At 44.4% G+C, this 16,123-nt stretch overlaps 1 protein-coding gene across 1 annotated transcript in view; it reads left to right on the top strand.

The window, feature by feature from the left end:
* Nucleotides 1–15,694, top strand: part of LOC104504434 (dual specificity mitogen-activated protein kinase kinase 4-like) — a gene marked incomplete at its 3' end in the record, with an annotated part of 42,002 nt that extends 26,308 nt beyond the window's left edge. Inside the window, 4 exon segments of the mRNA XM_010155375.1 lie at nucleotides 1,689–1,808; nucleotides 11,551–11,670; nucleotides 14,956–15,007; nucleotides 15,426–15,694. Of these exon segments, the coding sequence (XP_010153677.1) occupies nucleotides 1,689–1,808; nucleotides 11,551–11,670; nucleotides 14,956–15,007; nucleotides 15,426–15,694 (561 nt within the window).
* Between the last annotated feature and the right edge of the window lie 429 nt (nucleotides 15,695–16,123).

Here is a 16,123-nt window from a genome sequence, read left to right as displayed (position 1 = left end):
GGGGTGCCACCTAGAAAGAGACATTCTATCTGGTCAGCCTTTGATGTCTCAGCAGAGGGTTGTGGAGCGTTAAATGGTGTAGATGCAGGACAAAGAAATAATTACTTCTCAGGCTTTCTTCAGTGGTGTGTCTGAACTCCTGTGAAACATAGTTGAACCAGTGACCTAGAGGTGAAGCTTTTTAGTTTGAGTACTAATCACTGAGCCATCTTGTTCTGCCTGTTGCTATGAAATCCCACCCACTTAGTGGCATCACAGGGTGTGCATGTTAGATTGTGGGTGTGCTGGGCAAGTCTCTTGACAGTTTCCCCAGTATTCTAAAATTCACTGGGAGGGAGAAGGGCAATATGAACATGACAGTTATTGGTCTGGGCCAAACTAGAGCTACGAGTGGTGAAATACCAAAATATCAGGATACAACAAAGGTAAGGAAAATTATAGTGTCAATACTGTCCTCATTTTGTGTGAATCATCACAAGGTAGCCTTAAGGTACATAATCATCCATTGTATCTCAAATGGTGCAATATGAATGGCCAGCCTTGAAAGTACGTTCATATACTTTAGCCTTGTGCTTGCTGAGTGGTCTTGATGCCACCAGCAGTTGTTCACAGGGCAGTAGTGTTGGTGGGAGAGGTTGCTGGTGTCTTGCAGGTTTTTCCCACAAACGTGAATTATTTTTCTTTCTTGGATAGCTGAGTAGTTTTTCTTGTCAGGGAGGGTCCAGGCTACCTCTTTTGCTTTGGACTTTTTGCCAAATATTTTTTGCTTGCTTTTTAAACAATTTTTCAACGAGTCACATCTTCAGCATTACAATTTTCCTCACCTGTGATTCGGGGAATGCGTTAATTAGTGCAATATGTTAAATATGTCTGTAAAATCACATGAAAAACTGTGAACGATCTTCTCCATCCTTCATTTAACAAGCTTCATATTTGAACATGTACAGTTTTCTGTTTTCAAACTTATGTTGTTCTTTCAAGTCTAAATGAGACTTTTCTTTATATGTAGTGTATATGAAGTATAGTATGTGTATACATAAATCTCTTTATATACACATAGTATATATATTTATATATATACATTATCTTTTATATAGTGTTAATGTTCCATGGCCAGTGGTAGGTAAAGAATTGTTAATTTTATGATAGGAGCTTACAGAATTGTTGCTCACCGTTAGCATTACCAGAGCAAAGTGTTCCTTTGGTTATACGATGGTCCTTTTTCACCATGCCAGCCATGGTGGAAGCATAGTGTAAGAAGACTGATGTCTTAGAAATTTGAAATATAATGTTCCTTGGTTACATTTCAAAATAGCCTTTGAGCCCCATCCAACATGGCCAAGAACTAACTGGGAATTTGTTTTGAAATGAAAGCTCGAATACGTTATTTTGCTGTAGTTTTAAATGAAATCTGCTCTTTAATTTCTTTTTCACATTTTATCTGAACATGTTGATGCTCATGAGAGGACTGTGGATTTTATAGTCTGAATTAAATGGCTTTAGGAGTTTTCAGTTGTATTTCTTACTTGAGAACACAACTTAATTCTCTAGAGTGTGCTTGAGCATGCCTTGGGGATTATCTGATCAGCCTTGGGTTTGGGGTCCCTGGTATGTTTCTCCAAAAGCGGGTCTGAGGATACAGTAATGGCACGTAAGTGATACAGTCTCTGCCACTCTCCCTCTTTCAGAGAATTCGGTCGACAGTGGATGAAAAAGAACAGAAGCAGCTTCTGATGGACCTTGATGTAGTAATGCGAAGCAGTGACTGCCCGTATATTGTTCAGTTTTATGGCGCGCTCTTCAGAGAGGTGGGCACTCCAAACTTGCTTCATTCATAGTAGTTTGATTTTTACCTTTTTTTTTTCTTTGCAGCTTCCATCTTGAAATAAGGAAAAGAAAGTTAATTTACTTTAGATTTCTTAGTTCTCCACTTTTAATCAAGGATATTTAACCAGGAGACCCAGATGTCTGGGTGCTGCTGAGCACGTACATGCTATTCCCATTCATTTTATGTATCTCTGCGTCTTTCAATCTCTCCTTCTTTCCTGCATTTCTTCTTTCTTGATGAGCTCTGGGTCTGTGGCTCCCACACGCAGAGTGTGTGCTGCCAGGCTGCAGCTCTGCAGCACAGTGCTTGGGCACAAACATGGTTTATGTTAGTGGTTGTGAGATGCAACTATGTGGAGGACCTGTATCCCTGTAAGAAGGTGATTGCTGTGATAGTAGTCACAGCTCCCCATAAGGTTGTCTGATGTATGCATGCAGATAGCTAGGCTGTGCCAGAGCCCAAATTGACATGCATCTGCCTTGAAGTGGTTTGTACCTGCAGATACATAAGAAAACAAGGGTAGTCATGCTGGGTCAGGCCAAAACTCCTAGTGTGATGTTCTGTCTCTGGCAGTGGCCCACAGGATCTGCTTGCAGAAGTGTGTGTGATGGTTTGCTATAGCTTTCAGTAATATGCAGCCGTGGCTTCTGATCTAGATGTGCTGTCTTTCTGCTGAGTGATTCGTACTGAATTTCTTTTCCGTGAAAGTGTTCGGTTTCCCCTTGAGTACATGTATGTGTTTTGCATCCATGGTGCTCCCTGAGAAGCACTTGACTTGCTTGTCAACCCCTTGTTTGATTCACTTCGGATTTTCATCCTGCTGTTTTTAGTGATGCCCCTAACTGGTTCCCCTGTTTTTTGTATTTGAAGAGGCAATAAACAGTTGATCTTTATCCATCTTCCCGAGGCCACTGAGGATGTTATGGAGAGTTGCCATATTCCCCCTCTGTCGTGTCTTACCTAGCCTGATAAGCACTGGTGTGTGTCATACATGGAACCCCTTCCAGGCCTTTTACATCTTTCTTGCGGTTTTCTGCATCTTTTCCAGTTCTACTCCATTCTTTTGGGACAGAGACCAAAATTACATCACTGTTCTTGAAAGGAGCAATACCTGCAATAGCTAGTCTAGGGGCTGTAATTTAGCTTTGCCCTTTTATGCACATAGATATCATGTGCTGTGGAGTGGGTTATTCAACGTGACACTTCCGTGAGTGCTTCCAAGTGATGAACAGAATTAGACCATTGAAAGCATTGTCAGCTGACCACTGTTTAATCCTGACATACTTTACCTGATCATGGCCAGGAATATGATATTAATCGCTGCATGTTTGTGACTGTTTTAGCATTTACTTGTTCTGATTTAAAGGTAGGTTAATACGCTGGAAGGCCAGAGAAGGTATCCTCCTATCTCCTTGCGCTTTGCCCAGGCACTTCCATTGCTATCCAGTTTCGAATGGCCAATAAAAACACTAGGGAAGCTGGCCTTTTCCATGCAGCCTGGGCAGACGTATGCCATGGTTGGAAGCCAGTCATCAGGCTGACCTGAGTCTGCTCAGTACAGGCACAAGAAGAATAATGTAGCTCAGGTGAGCATCATGCGTTTGCAAGCATTTGGTCGATTTGCAAGAACAAGAGTTTGGAGAAGATGAATGTCAAAACCTGACTACTGTGTCTTCTTCCTCCAGAGAGCAGCAGCTAGCTACTGCAGCTTTTCTGCAGGTGTGTATTATTCCTTCTCCTGTAATTGCTCTGGTGTTGAAGCTGACACAGTATAGAGGGATAGACATGTAGCCTTGCCTGTTTTCCACTACTTCAGCACAAATACAGCACATCTACTCACCAGAAGAAGGAAGACAGAGACCTACTGGCTGCTAGTCATCTTTGTATAGTATCGGGCATAGCAGCCTGTACAGTCTTGTGGGGCTTTACTGGGGAACTGTTAGAGAAAGAAGGTCAGTGTTGTAGTTAAAGCCCAAAACTGAGACTGAATATTCAATTCCTGCTTCTAGAGAGTGTGCCTCTATAATTTTGCCAGATCACTCCTCTGGCTTTAAATCTCAGTCTCTAAAATAAGGATAATAATCCTTCCTTTTCCCATCCCTGTGCTTTTTCTTGTCTGTTTAAACACAAAGCCATTTTGGGCCAAGAGGTGTTGTCCATGTTCACACAATACAAGCTCCTACCAAGTATGAAGCCTTACCATGGCTGAAAATTTCCAGCTTTGCTGAAATACAAATGATACGGCTGTCAGGTGGTGTGAAGAAAAGTCTCTGGACAGTACAGTGTCTTGCCAGATGCTGATAAGCGACATGTTCAGAGTGTGCACACCTGTCACCTCTGTGCAGCACTAGGCACATCTCAGCGTGTAAGTATAAATACATAAACAGTATAAAAACCTACCTTGATCAGTAACCAGATGTCAGCCTGCCTTCTGCTGCACCCTTTTGTCCAAAAATCCTGCCGCTCTGCAGCTAGGCAAGGCTCCTTGCATGATCCATCTGGGAAAGGTTTCCGTAAGGTTACTCTGGGTTGTATTGTGTTGGTCCCTGGAATCCCCTTTTAATCCCACCCATCAGTGGTATTTGCTTCGGAAATGAAAGCAACCTTCCCCTCTGCTCGATCCCTTACTGCCAAGGTAATGTTCCAAGTCACGTATCTCAGGTGCACAGTGTAAGCTGGTATGCTTGGACAAGGTTTTCTGTCTTGTCATATTAATGACATGTTCTAATATCAATTATGTCTTTTAAAGCTAGGAAACTATGACAGCAGAGAAGCACAGGAAAAGGAAAAAAATAATTTCACCAGTATGTTTGAATCCAGCTTATCCCCCCACTCTACTTAGCAAATCTGTCCCCAAATAACTGTGAACAATCCAGGTTACTGCTGCACCCTGGACTAAAAGATAAAAGAGCTCATGGGACTTTGCAAAAGACTGAACCTCTCTCAGCAAGTCTTACAGCAAAGCATGTATAAACAAAGCTCTTTGTTTCAGTGTTTTAAGGGGAAAAGTAAGGAAAAAAGTTCCAAAAGACAGATCTTCTTGGGACCACCTGCTCTGAGCCAGAATTCGGATTCTCTGGGGATGGATGGAACTACAGATGGGAAGACTTCTTATGCCTGCTCCTAAAAGGTGAAAGACTTCAATCTGAGCCTCTATAAAGGAGCTTAAATGTTGAGTAGGTGGCTTTTGGGATCAGATGATTGGCAGGATTATAGCAGCTTCAGGAACTGCAGCAGGGCAGCTGGTCTGTTTTGAAAGGCAGGTGGCCTTTCCAGAAGAATAGGCTGTTGATGCAGAGAAGCAGAGCTAAGCTCTTGAATCCTGACAGTTTGGGGAGTGGGTATGCCAAATGAAATTGGACTAAACTGTTAAAGGTCTTATTTTGAAGACAGACAAGTATCGCAGCTTGCAATCAGGAAAGTAACTGTAAACAGGTAAGTTACTGTGGCAGCCTCTAAGAGTTTGAAAAATTTGTTTTCAAACAGCAGAAATACTACACATACTTTTTCCCTAGTTGTATTCTGTCTCACTTGTTCAGCAAGCATTTTCTGATAGGGAAAGTCTTCTCTGGGAACTGGTCCTGCTTGATCCTCAGCAGGCAGCATCTTAGCACATTATTTGCTTCTTGTTCTTTAATCATATGGGACGTCCTTCTGTTATGTATGTATCAGTATAATGTGATGTGTAACAATGCTAAAACTACAAGTTTAGTGCTGGGTACAGGACTTTGCATGAGTTTATCAGCACCCATTAGATGAGATTAAATTGCCTCTTTAATGAAACAGGAACAAAGCTGAAAAAGTAGAATACAGTGTCTCAGCCTTTGCATGGAGTAAGGGGCTTCACTGCACTGATGCCAGATAGTGTGTGTGCTGGAGTCAGGTCCTCCATGGGACAGTGCTCTGCTCACTCCTGTTCTTGGTAAAGCTTTGACCTTCACATCACTGTCTTCACTGTCTTGCCCCTCCCCATGATGTTACAGCATCCTGCCAGTGCAGCTGCTGAGTGGACTGCTCTATTAATGGTTCTCTAACAATCCTAGGTAGAAAAAAGTCAACTTTTTTCCCCCCCAATAACAGAAAGAATCCCAGAGCACTGGCATTCTGATATGTGGCAATTGAAACAGTTTTTGTGTCCACAGGCTGACTGCTTAACAGAAGAGAGAAGAAAGTTGTGTCTAGTAAAGACTGGAGAATGGAGAGGATCAGAAAGAGAAAGGCCTGGAAGATAGTGCAAACGGGGTAGACACACCACTGGCTATATTCCTGGTTATACTGGCTATACAAAGAGTTTAGTGGCTGACTAATCATAAAATCATAGAATGGTTTGGGTTGGAAGGGCCCCTCAGAGATCATGTAGTCCAGCCCCCTCTACTACTAACTAAATCAGGTTGCTTAAAGCCCTCTACAACCTGAGCTTGAATACTACTAATGACAGAGCATTCGCAAATTCTGGGCCAATCTGTTGCAGCATCTCACCAGCCTCATCTTACAAAATGTCTCCCTTATAGCCAAGCAGAATCTACCTTCTTTAGTTTAAAACGTTTGCCCTGTGTCCTGTTGCTACAGGCCTTGGTAAAAAGTTATTCTCCATCTTTCTTTATACGCCTTCTTTATAAATTGAAAGGCTGTGGTATGGTCTTCCAAGAGCCTTCTCATGTCCAGGCTGAACAGGCCCAACTCTCGGCCTGTCCCATAGCAGAGGGGCTCCAGCCCTCTGAGCATCTTTGTGGCCTCCTCTGGACTCGCTCCAACAGTTCTATGTCTTTCCTGTGCTGGGGACCCAAAAGCTGGATGCAGTGCTTCGGAGGGTTCTCATGAGAGTAGAAGAGAGAGAGAGAATCGCCCTCCTTGACCTGTTGGCCACAATGTTCTTGTTACGCAGCCCAGGAGACGGTTGGCTTTCTGGGCTGCAAGTGCGAGTTACCAGCTTGTGTCCAGTTTTTCATCCACCAATATCCCCAGGTCCTTCCCTGCAGGGCTGCTCTCAATCCATTCATCCCCCAGTCCTTCTACTAGTGATTGCCATGATCCAGGTGCAGGATCTTGCACTTGCTGAACTCCGTGAGGTTCATCCTGGCCCCATGAAGCCAGGTGGTTTCTCCATACTGTGCCATTGAGAGCCCTGACTCCTGTAAATGCACACAGAACTTTCCATGCCAGTAAGCAGAGATGCTGTAATGAAGAGCATCTGGTTAATCATGTCTGTCTGTTACTTCTCAGTAGTACTTGCTTGGTGGGGTAGAAAAGAAGATGATTGCTAGGATTTCTGCAAAGATTTCACTGGAGTCAGTTCTCACTTTTAGTGAGAAGAAAGGAGGTTGTGCTGAGCCATACTGCAGTCAGCAACCCTGAAACTTTTGCCCCAAGTGGTTGCTGTTTGGAGGGTTTTTAGGTCTGAGGCAAACAAAAAAGGAAGCTTTATGGCTAAACTAGTTTGAGACAGTACTTGTAAGCCTGGGAACATTTGGTTAGTTATTATGTCCACACTAACTGCTCTTTCAAACTGTTCCTGTTACTTCTTGAGAAGAGGAAAAATGCCTTGTCTGACTTGGGATCTCAGCAGTGACTCCTACACAGTGCGAGTGTAGCCAAGCCAAGTTTTAACCAAGTTCAATAGTTGATAAAATTATTCACTGAAAGCTGCAGAACATGCCTGGGAAGCCAGGTAAATTAACATGTAGGGGGCTTCTGCTGGTACAAGAGGGGGCTAGTATGGGTGTGTCAGTATTACACTGCTGACATCGGTGTGAATGATGAACATATCCTTGGTTAGCTGATAGAAGTTATTTGCTCTCTCTGTTATTGGTGCACATCACCCTATTTCTATGGAAGTCCTTGACTGTGTTGGCATTACTCAAGACATCTGTCCCTGTGATTAGTCTCTGGTCTATAGGAAAAGTGTTCTCTGTGTCCCATAAGGATATGTGAGAATTATGACATTCTTCTTTTTCTCTCTAGTGTAGATGCAGCTTGCATGAACAGCTGGCCAGTCCCTGCAGTACACTAATGGGATAGGCCTTCAGTATGTGTATCACCACATCACAGAATGGGGAGTGTTGGAAGGGACCTCTGGAGGTCACCATGTCCAACTCCCATGCTCAAGCTGCGCCATCTAGCGCTGCTTGCTCAGGACCATGTCCAAATAGTACATCACATCCTGCATATCAGCACTTCTTTCATATTTGATCAGAAAGGAAGCTGGGTGACCTGTACTCCGTGCAGGTCATCCTTTTTGTTCTCAGTGAAGTTTATCAACTTTGCCAATAGGTAAGTCCTTTCAAGTCGCAGAAAGAGATAAGAACCTGTAGAGTTCTGAATCTTGTCACCGGCCTTAATGAACCTGCATGATTGCAAAGGTCTGTAATCTTTTTCCATTGATCTTGTTGACATGAATTCATGTTCATCGAGTAGACTTTTATATTACCAGATCAATGAATGTCCGCATCCAGAATTTCTGTATGGTACATACTTCAGAGACCAAATAAGCCAAGTCTTTCCTGGTGCTTTTGATCATGTACAGGTTTGGGGGTTTTTATGCTTAAATTACCATTGCATAACAATTTACTGTACTTTTTTGAGGGTTCAGTAACACATGCATCCCAACCTAATAGGGTTGCCTGTTGTTTCACTTCAGTTTGCTTTTGCTGCACAAACACCAGCTGTTGTAGCCTGGGCGACTGAAGACACTCAAAGTACAAGGCTGCAGGCGGTCAGTAATATTGTGTTATTCCTGAACAAATCCAATCCCCTGCAGTCTCAGTACAATAACATGGGAATACAGTGCAGTAACTATTAAACAATGTTTTGAATGATCCTGCAGCCACTAGAAGTGTCCATGTTTGCTTTCACTACAGAGACCTTGCATGTTCCTGGTTTTGATTTCACTTGATTTAAACGTATCACCAGTGCTGGATCCATGTTGCTTTCTGTGAGCCATTCTTGATAATATGGAAGTGCCTCAACCACACTTTGCATTTGTTGCCAGTGCTGAAAAGGGGAATTTTCTGCATGTGTTGCCTAATTTAATTTCTGCAGTTTAAGTGTGAACAGGTCCTCATCCAAATTCATCTATAGCTGATCTTTTGTTCTCTCGCAGCCTGAGCTCATCTTTCTCCATGCCTTCTGAAATGCTGGTTGTACCCTCTTCTGGCTGTGCTGCACTTACCTCTTTCACCATGGTGTCAGCACCTTTTCTATCAGTCCCTTCTGCTTTGTTTTGGGTGAAATACATGTTTTCTGGGCTCAGGCTTGTAGAAGCCATTTAGCTTGGGTGAGTGAAATTAGCTCCAACTTTGCCTTGTGCTGATGTAAAAGTCCTGGTGCCAAATGAGCAGCATAAAATGGAGCTGCCCATGGCTCTCAACCCGCAGCCACCTTCCCCACTGGCAGCTCAGCCCTTCCTAGGAAAGCCGCTAAGATGGTGACTAGCATGCTGTATTCAGCATTGGTTCAGCCTCATCTTGAACACTGTGTGCAGTTCTGGGCCCCACCATTTGAGAAGGATGTGAAGGTCCTTGACTGCATCCAGAGGAAGGCAACAAAGGTGGTGGCAGTGCTGGAAGGCATGTCCTGTGAGGAGCGGCTGAGGACTCTGGGATTATCTGGTTTGGAGAAGAGGAGGCTGAGGGGTGACATCATGGCTCTGTGCAGCTTCCTGAGGAGGGGCTGTGGAGAGGGAGGTGCTGATCTCTTCCCCCTGGGATCCAGTGGCAGGAAACATGGGAATGGTTCAGAGCTGCACCGGGGGAGGTTTAGACATGAGGAAGCATTTCTTTACCGAGAGTGTGGTCAAACACAGGAACAGGCTTCCTGGAGAGGTGGTCGATACCCAATGCCTGTCAGTGTTTGAGAGGCCTTTGGGCAATGCCCTTAACAACATGCTTAACTTTTGGTCAGCCCTGAAGTGGTCAGGCAGTTGGACTAGATGATTGTTCCAACTGAAACATCTTATCCTATCCTATCCTTATCCTGTCCTATCCAATCCTTCCTCCTTTCCTCTGAGATGCAGAATCCCTCCTTTGACAGGAGACGGTGATGGATTTCCTGTCACTGAAGCAGCAGCACCTGTAACACTGGTGGCAGTGGGATACTTCCAGTTTGCTGTCTATATTGCTGCATGTGTGTGTGCAGCCCAAGACCAAGCTGGGTAGCACCGCTGCCTCTGCTGGTACTGGTGTGCATTGTTTGACACCACCTTTGCTGGTCGTTTCGGTTCCTGCTAAACCAAGCATTTGGGCTGGAGGCATCTTGGCAGATGCAGTTCCTTGGCTTGTGTTTCACAGGCGGTCATTCTGAGTGGCAGAAAAGCCCTTTTGGCATTAAAACCTCTGGCTCTACAAGCTTTTCCATTATCTAAATATAACTCAAGAGTTGCTCCTGGCTCTCATGAGCACTGGGAGATTGCTTCAAACAGAAGACATTTGGGTGTGCAGGATTGGAGTGCAGGTCTTTGCTATACCTCCAGCATGTCCATGATAAAGGGTTTTTTCCCAATTTTATTTCCATGTATTAACCATGTATGAGCCAATGTTTGGCTCATTTGTGTCTTGTCTGCTTGGAAAAAATCTACCTTCTGTAGGACAATTCCCTGGCGAAGTTCCTCCTCTATTTGTTGCTTCTTATAGGAGTGCGCAGCTTAGGCATAACCAGACAGACATCCTGTGTTCTGAACCACGCAGGCAGCCCAGGATAGCATTACCTACACAAGCTGCTGCTCCTTTTACAAGTGTTTTTGGGTGGTATTTAGCCAGGATGAGACATTCAAATGAACTCCTCCATTCTGCACTTAACTTTTGACAGCTAATGCAGTTTTAATGTGATACAGCCTGTAGAAGATAGGTATGAGTATGCCATTTCTGGTAAGGACAGGTCTAGTGCTAATGTTCTAGTATTTCTAGCAGTGCAGAGTTGCCTGAAGTAGATAAGAGTCTACAGTAAGAGCTCATGCAAAGCCTTCTGTCATCCTCAACAGGAGATAAAATGTTCAGAAAAACGAAAATAACTAAAATCAACCCATGGGTAAGCTGTCCATTACCATATGGTAGATACATACTAAAACAAAAGATGAAGTCCTTCGGGATGCTGGGGGTCCATTTCTCATCCCCAGCAAATCCATTGTGAATGGGTAGATTTACAGATCTCGGGAGTCAGTTTGATACAAAGACATACTATTCTCTTATAATAGCTAGGTTTAGCTTGGCTTAACACAGATACTAGTATGGTTTGCAATTTTCTGCGTTTAAATTGTTTCACTGCAAGATGCAAATCAACAAAACCCCCTACACATTTGAGTTTATTTTCATTTCCTCTTGGTTAGTTGCTGTCTCTCAATGTTGTGTGAAATGTGTTCTGTCCTCTGCAGGTTAGTCATAAACTGAAGGGATTTTTAGTCTTATTGTGCATGCTCATGTCTCATTGTGCCTGCTGCCTTCTGGAGAACCAGTTTTTGAGATGTGGATTCATCTAGGTTCAGGCATCTAAAATGTAATATCAAGTCAGTCTGAGCTGGTCAGCTAGATTTCCTCTGCTGGTGAATGGAGTGGAGGAGAGGTGCGTATGGGGGCGAGTCTTTCATTCCTAAAGATAATCAAGATCAATTGCATCCTTCCTGTCAAATGCATGTTGCTGTTAATGTATATTATTAGATTCAAGGGATACTTTCTGGATTTTTTTTTTCTTCTTTTAGCTTGACAGTAACAAAGATTCTTTTCTCTTTCCAGGGTGACTGTTGGATCTGTATGGAGCTCATGTCTACCTCGTTTGATAAGTTTTACAAATATGTATATAGTGTATTAGATGATGTTATTCCAGAAGAAATTCTAGGAAAAATCACTTTAGCTGTGAGTATTTTGTTAAACTTATTTTGTGTCAGTGTGTAAGCTAGTGTGAAAAATTTAGATCTCTTAATTCACCTGTGAGAAAGCTGGTTGATCTGCATGCAGCAGAAGTGCTGCTGTTGTATGTCACCATGGTTTTTATGATCCTTGAGTATGTTCTAACTTTCCTATGGCATATTGCATGACAGAAAAACAGGTCCTGGGGTCTCTAACCAGTTCATGAAGAGTCCCCAGGACCAGACTCTTGCTCTGTCTGCTTGAACATCAGCACTGACAGTGTAGGCACCAGTCCCCTCCTCAGGAATAGCTTCATGTGCACTGATGGGTGGTGGCATCAGTGGAGACTGGGCACAGGTGGTCTCATCCTAAGTAAGGTGGCTAAAATAGATCAGCTGTCTCCCCTTCTCTTGTTTGCAAAGGGAAAAAGGGATTGAGTGTTTATAGCCAGGACATGTGAACTGCACTGAATTGTTCAAGAGTAAGGGTCTGCCCTCTCTCTTGAGTCAGCGGGGAGAGGTTGGCATCTCTGTACGGGAGCTGAGTTCCTATCTCTTGGAGCCTTAGGTGGTGAAATGAATCCCATCCAGGGTATCTGAGTGCACCCCTGGTACACAGAGCCCACTGTCTCCCTTTAGGGAGCGCTGTACAATTATCCTTGTCTGTGCTAAAATGAAGCCTTAGTTGTCTAAACACAAGGGCAAGTTTTGGCCCCGCGAAACAAAATTTTGGGTTTGGGCTGTGGAGGAAGGGGTATTGAAAGGTGTCACCAAACCTTTTTGCTGCTGCTGCCTGTAAAGATCAAGTCCATTGGCTTTCTGCAGGGGCTGTTGGGCCACTCAGGCCAGAGAGACCTTTATTAGCCTTGTACAAAGGCTCCCAAAAATACAAGCAGGACTTCAGAAGGTGGAGATGGTTGATGTTTTCTTGAATTAATCTGGAGGTCCTGGCCCAATAAGAAGTCAAGGCTGAGCCAAACTAAATGGTTCAGTGAGGCTGCTGTAAGATGAAAGCGTGCATAAGTGAAACACCATTCGGGAGTAGTGGGGGGAAATGTGATCGAACACAAGCCATGCTTTGTTGGTGACAGATGGGCAAACTGCCTCTACATTGGCTTCAGCACGTGAGTACTGTAGTAAGCTGGTGTACTAAGCTGTCAGAGCAATGGAGGGATGATCAGCAAGTCACAAACCATGACCTCTTGAAAAGATACAGGCAAATTCTGCTCAGTGCCTGATCTTGGGAGATAAACTACCTTCACCCTTCTTAGGGGAATTTTTATAAAATATTGGGCCTACCTGGACCTGCTACCAGCTACTGAAGTAGCTACCTGCTACTTCTTACAGCTAACAGGCTGCCTTGACAGCTTAACATTGTCATGCATTTAGGTGTTTACAGCCAAGCCTGATAATCCTATCAAAAGCAGGCAATGGCTGTTTGCAGCTCATGGAATTCCTTGTCTCACCACCAACCAACTATACTGCCAAAGCAGGGTTTGAGATTAGACGAGAGATGGCTGGATAAGGTCTGTCCTTCCAGGGTAGTCTGCTTGGACTTGTATGTAAATCCGTGGGGGGAAGAAAAGGAGATCCTTTATTCCAGGCTTTGCAGGGTATTAGAGACATACCAGCCCATAGGCTCAGGCAGACCTTGCAAGGTGTTTGCCCAATGAAGATAGTTTGGACAGAGACTTGAGATGAGTTTGGAAGCTCTCAAAAGGAGTTTCTCTACTTAACCATGTACAGACAGCATGCTGTGAAAACGCACCAAAACTTTAAGTTCTAGGCAGGAAAATGTCCACCTTGGATGTTTCTGACCTGGAAGAGAGGGATGGACTGAGTAAGCTAAAATGTTCTATTCCTGATCCATGGCCCACAACAGATCTGGGGATCTGTGCTGTGCAGGAGATCATGGGCTGTCTGTCCAACACTGCTCCTTCCTTCACATTGCACCTGAAGGCAGTCCAGCCACAGCCATCCCTGAGGGACGTCCTCTGCATAGGCTGGCTTTAGGAACCAAGACAGGTTCTGACTAGGTGTTGTGGTCTGAGGTTTGTTTCTGTCTACCTTCTTCTAGAAAACAAATGAAAAATTGCATTTAATAACTGGTATAAGAAAACTGCCCCTAAGTATCTTAGATCTTGAGGGCCTCCAAGTCCAGAAGGTTTGTGTGCACTGCCCCGGTAGCCCCGTCACATGCAGGTGGGGTAAGTGCTGCAGCTCACAGCTCGGTGTGCTCTGCCAACCACCCTTCATCTTGTGTTAGAGCTCTTTTACTCTAGGTCAAAGAGCTGAGAGGTTCTGCTTGAGGGTTGGGGCAGGAACTTCTGGCATGGTTAGATGGCATTTAAACCAACATTCAGTCACTGAGTCCATCAGGCTTTCTTTTGCTGAAGCTCAGGTTCAAGGAGGCCATCCAGTCTCATTCTACTGTGGGTCTGCCTAAAAATCAGCTGATGCTTTGTTGTCCAGAGATATGTTGTAGCTTCTGCTATTGGAGAAGAAACCTGCGCCAGAGGAGCAAGGTGGGCAGCAAGGAGACAGCACTTCAGCTGCCACAGAGCCTGCCGGAGCTTTTACTTCCCTAAACACTTGAACATGGGATTGTATGAGCAGGAGAGACCAGTCTTTTGAGAGTTATTCGTCAGTATTTGACTTCATCCTCACAGTCACACAGATTCAAGCCACTTTGCAGCATGACATGAACACCCTCATCATCAGCTTCAAGGCGGTCTTTTGGCTGTTGGTTTCAGTGATCTTTTCAGCAAAAGTGAAATTAATTAAAATGGTGAACTTTCAAGGTTTTTTAAAAATCGGCCTGTGAAATCAGGGTCCGTAAGTGTCTTTTCCATTTAGTGGTGAATGGTTAAATCAGAATAGCCTCCTGTGCTGCTCCCCACACTGCTACTGCTCAGCCAGTGGAATGGGAGCAGTTGTTACCTACTGAAAAAGTACAGCATATGGCTTGAAATAAGTTATTACTAAAGACAATCAACATGAGAAATTGCTTGACGTCACCTCTTGCTCCCCTCTCGCAGAGTTCCTTTCCCTGTCCCAGAGCATGATCTTTCCAGGTTACAGCAAGTGGTATGTGTTTACTTAAGCACATGTCCTCTCATATCACTTTGTGTTTGCAGGAAAGATTGGGAGAAAATGCATTTATTACATTAGGATATTACAGCATTGATATCTTCACATACTAAACAGTTTGCCCCTGTGTCTTGAAGGTCCAAAGGTTTAATACACAAAACTTACAACATTTGCTTATTTTTCATTTGTTTTTCTTTCCTAGACTGTGAAAGCGCTAAACCACTTAAAAGAAAACTTGAAAATCATCCACAGAGGTGAGTTAATGTCTTTTCTTCGTGGCTACACAAATAATTGCAAGGATTTTAAGTGGTCTCTGCTTCAGGTCAAAGTGTAGTTTGCACATGTACCGTGGCGAGTGTGAGTACAATTTTTGCCCAAGTGTGTCCCTAGTGGCTGTTCCATTGCCTCTTCGGTCTGTGGTTTTCCATAAAAGCATACCTTCAAGGTGGTTGGGTGTCTGCCTCTGGGCACGTGGCATCTTTGGGGCTGGCTCCATCTCCTCTTGCTCCCAGGCAGGATCCTCAGCAGCGGTGAGTGCATCCCATCACCACCTGCCCACCCTGCACCAAGGGAAAATGGCTGGCACTGCCGGTGTTGATTTTCTGCAGCTGCTGTTCTTGAAACTGAAACCTCCAGCTGTGACTTACTGGTTTAAATTTCTTTCACTTGCAGATATCAAACCTTCAAATATTCTTCTGGACAGAAATGGAAATATTAAACTCTGTGACTTCGGCATTAGTGGACAGCTTGTGGACTCCATTGCCAAAACGCGGGATGCAGGCTGCCGGCCGTACATGGCGGTGAGTGGGGATGAACCAAGCAGTGGGGAGCTGGCGCCCGTCGGTGGTGCAGGATCTTCCCCTCCTGACCATGCTGAGCAGGTCTGGCTCAGCATGGCCATGCCTGTCGTCCAACTGAAGTGTCAGCCTGTTTCCCATGGGGTGAGCACCCCGTTCCCTGATGAAACCAAGCTCTGGGTCAGGCACTGCTGCTGGCAGCATCACTGAAGGCATCCAGGCTGTGGCAAAGTAACCAAATTCCCTTTTTTCAGCTGGGTTCGGATGCTGCTGCCAGTGCTGCAGTGCTGCAGTGGAGAGCTTCTCTGTGCCTTCCAGCAGCGTCTGCTCATGCTCCAAAACAAACGTGCATGGAGGGAGACCATGCTGCCTGGGTGCAGGGTTTTCTTGGGTCTGCAAAAAATCTATTTGCTACAGCAAGATTATATCATAGGATTTATTGCAGACCATAACTACAGTGATTTTTTTCAAACCACTTTAATACCAAAGTGTGCCATAACTTAATTCTAGGAGAATGTGATTCTGGAGAGCAGTGGTAGCCGAGCAGCTGCATGGAAATCACTCAAGCTGAGT

Source organism: Eurypyga helias, unplaced genomic scaffold, assembly GCF_000690775.1.
Source record: "Eurypyga helias isolate BGI_N326 unplaced genomic scaffold, ASM69077v1 scaffold23487, whole genome shotgun sequence".
NCBI classification, from domain to species: domain Eukaryota; kingdom Metazoa; phylum Chordata; class Aves; order Eurypygiformes; family Eurypygidae; genus Eurypyga; species Eurypyga helias.
Note: the sequence above shows the minus strand (reverse complement) of the source record. Positions and strands in the feature narration are given on the sequence as shown.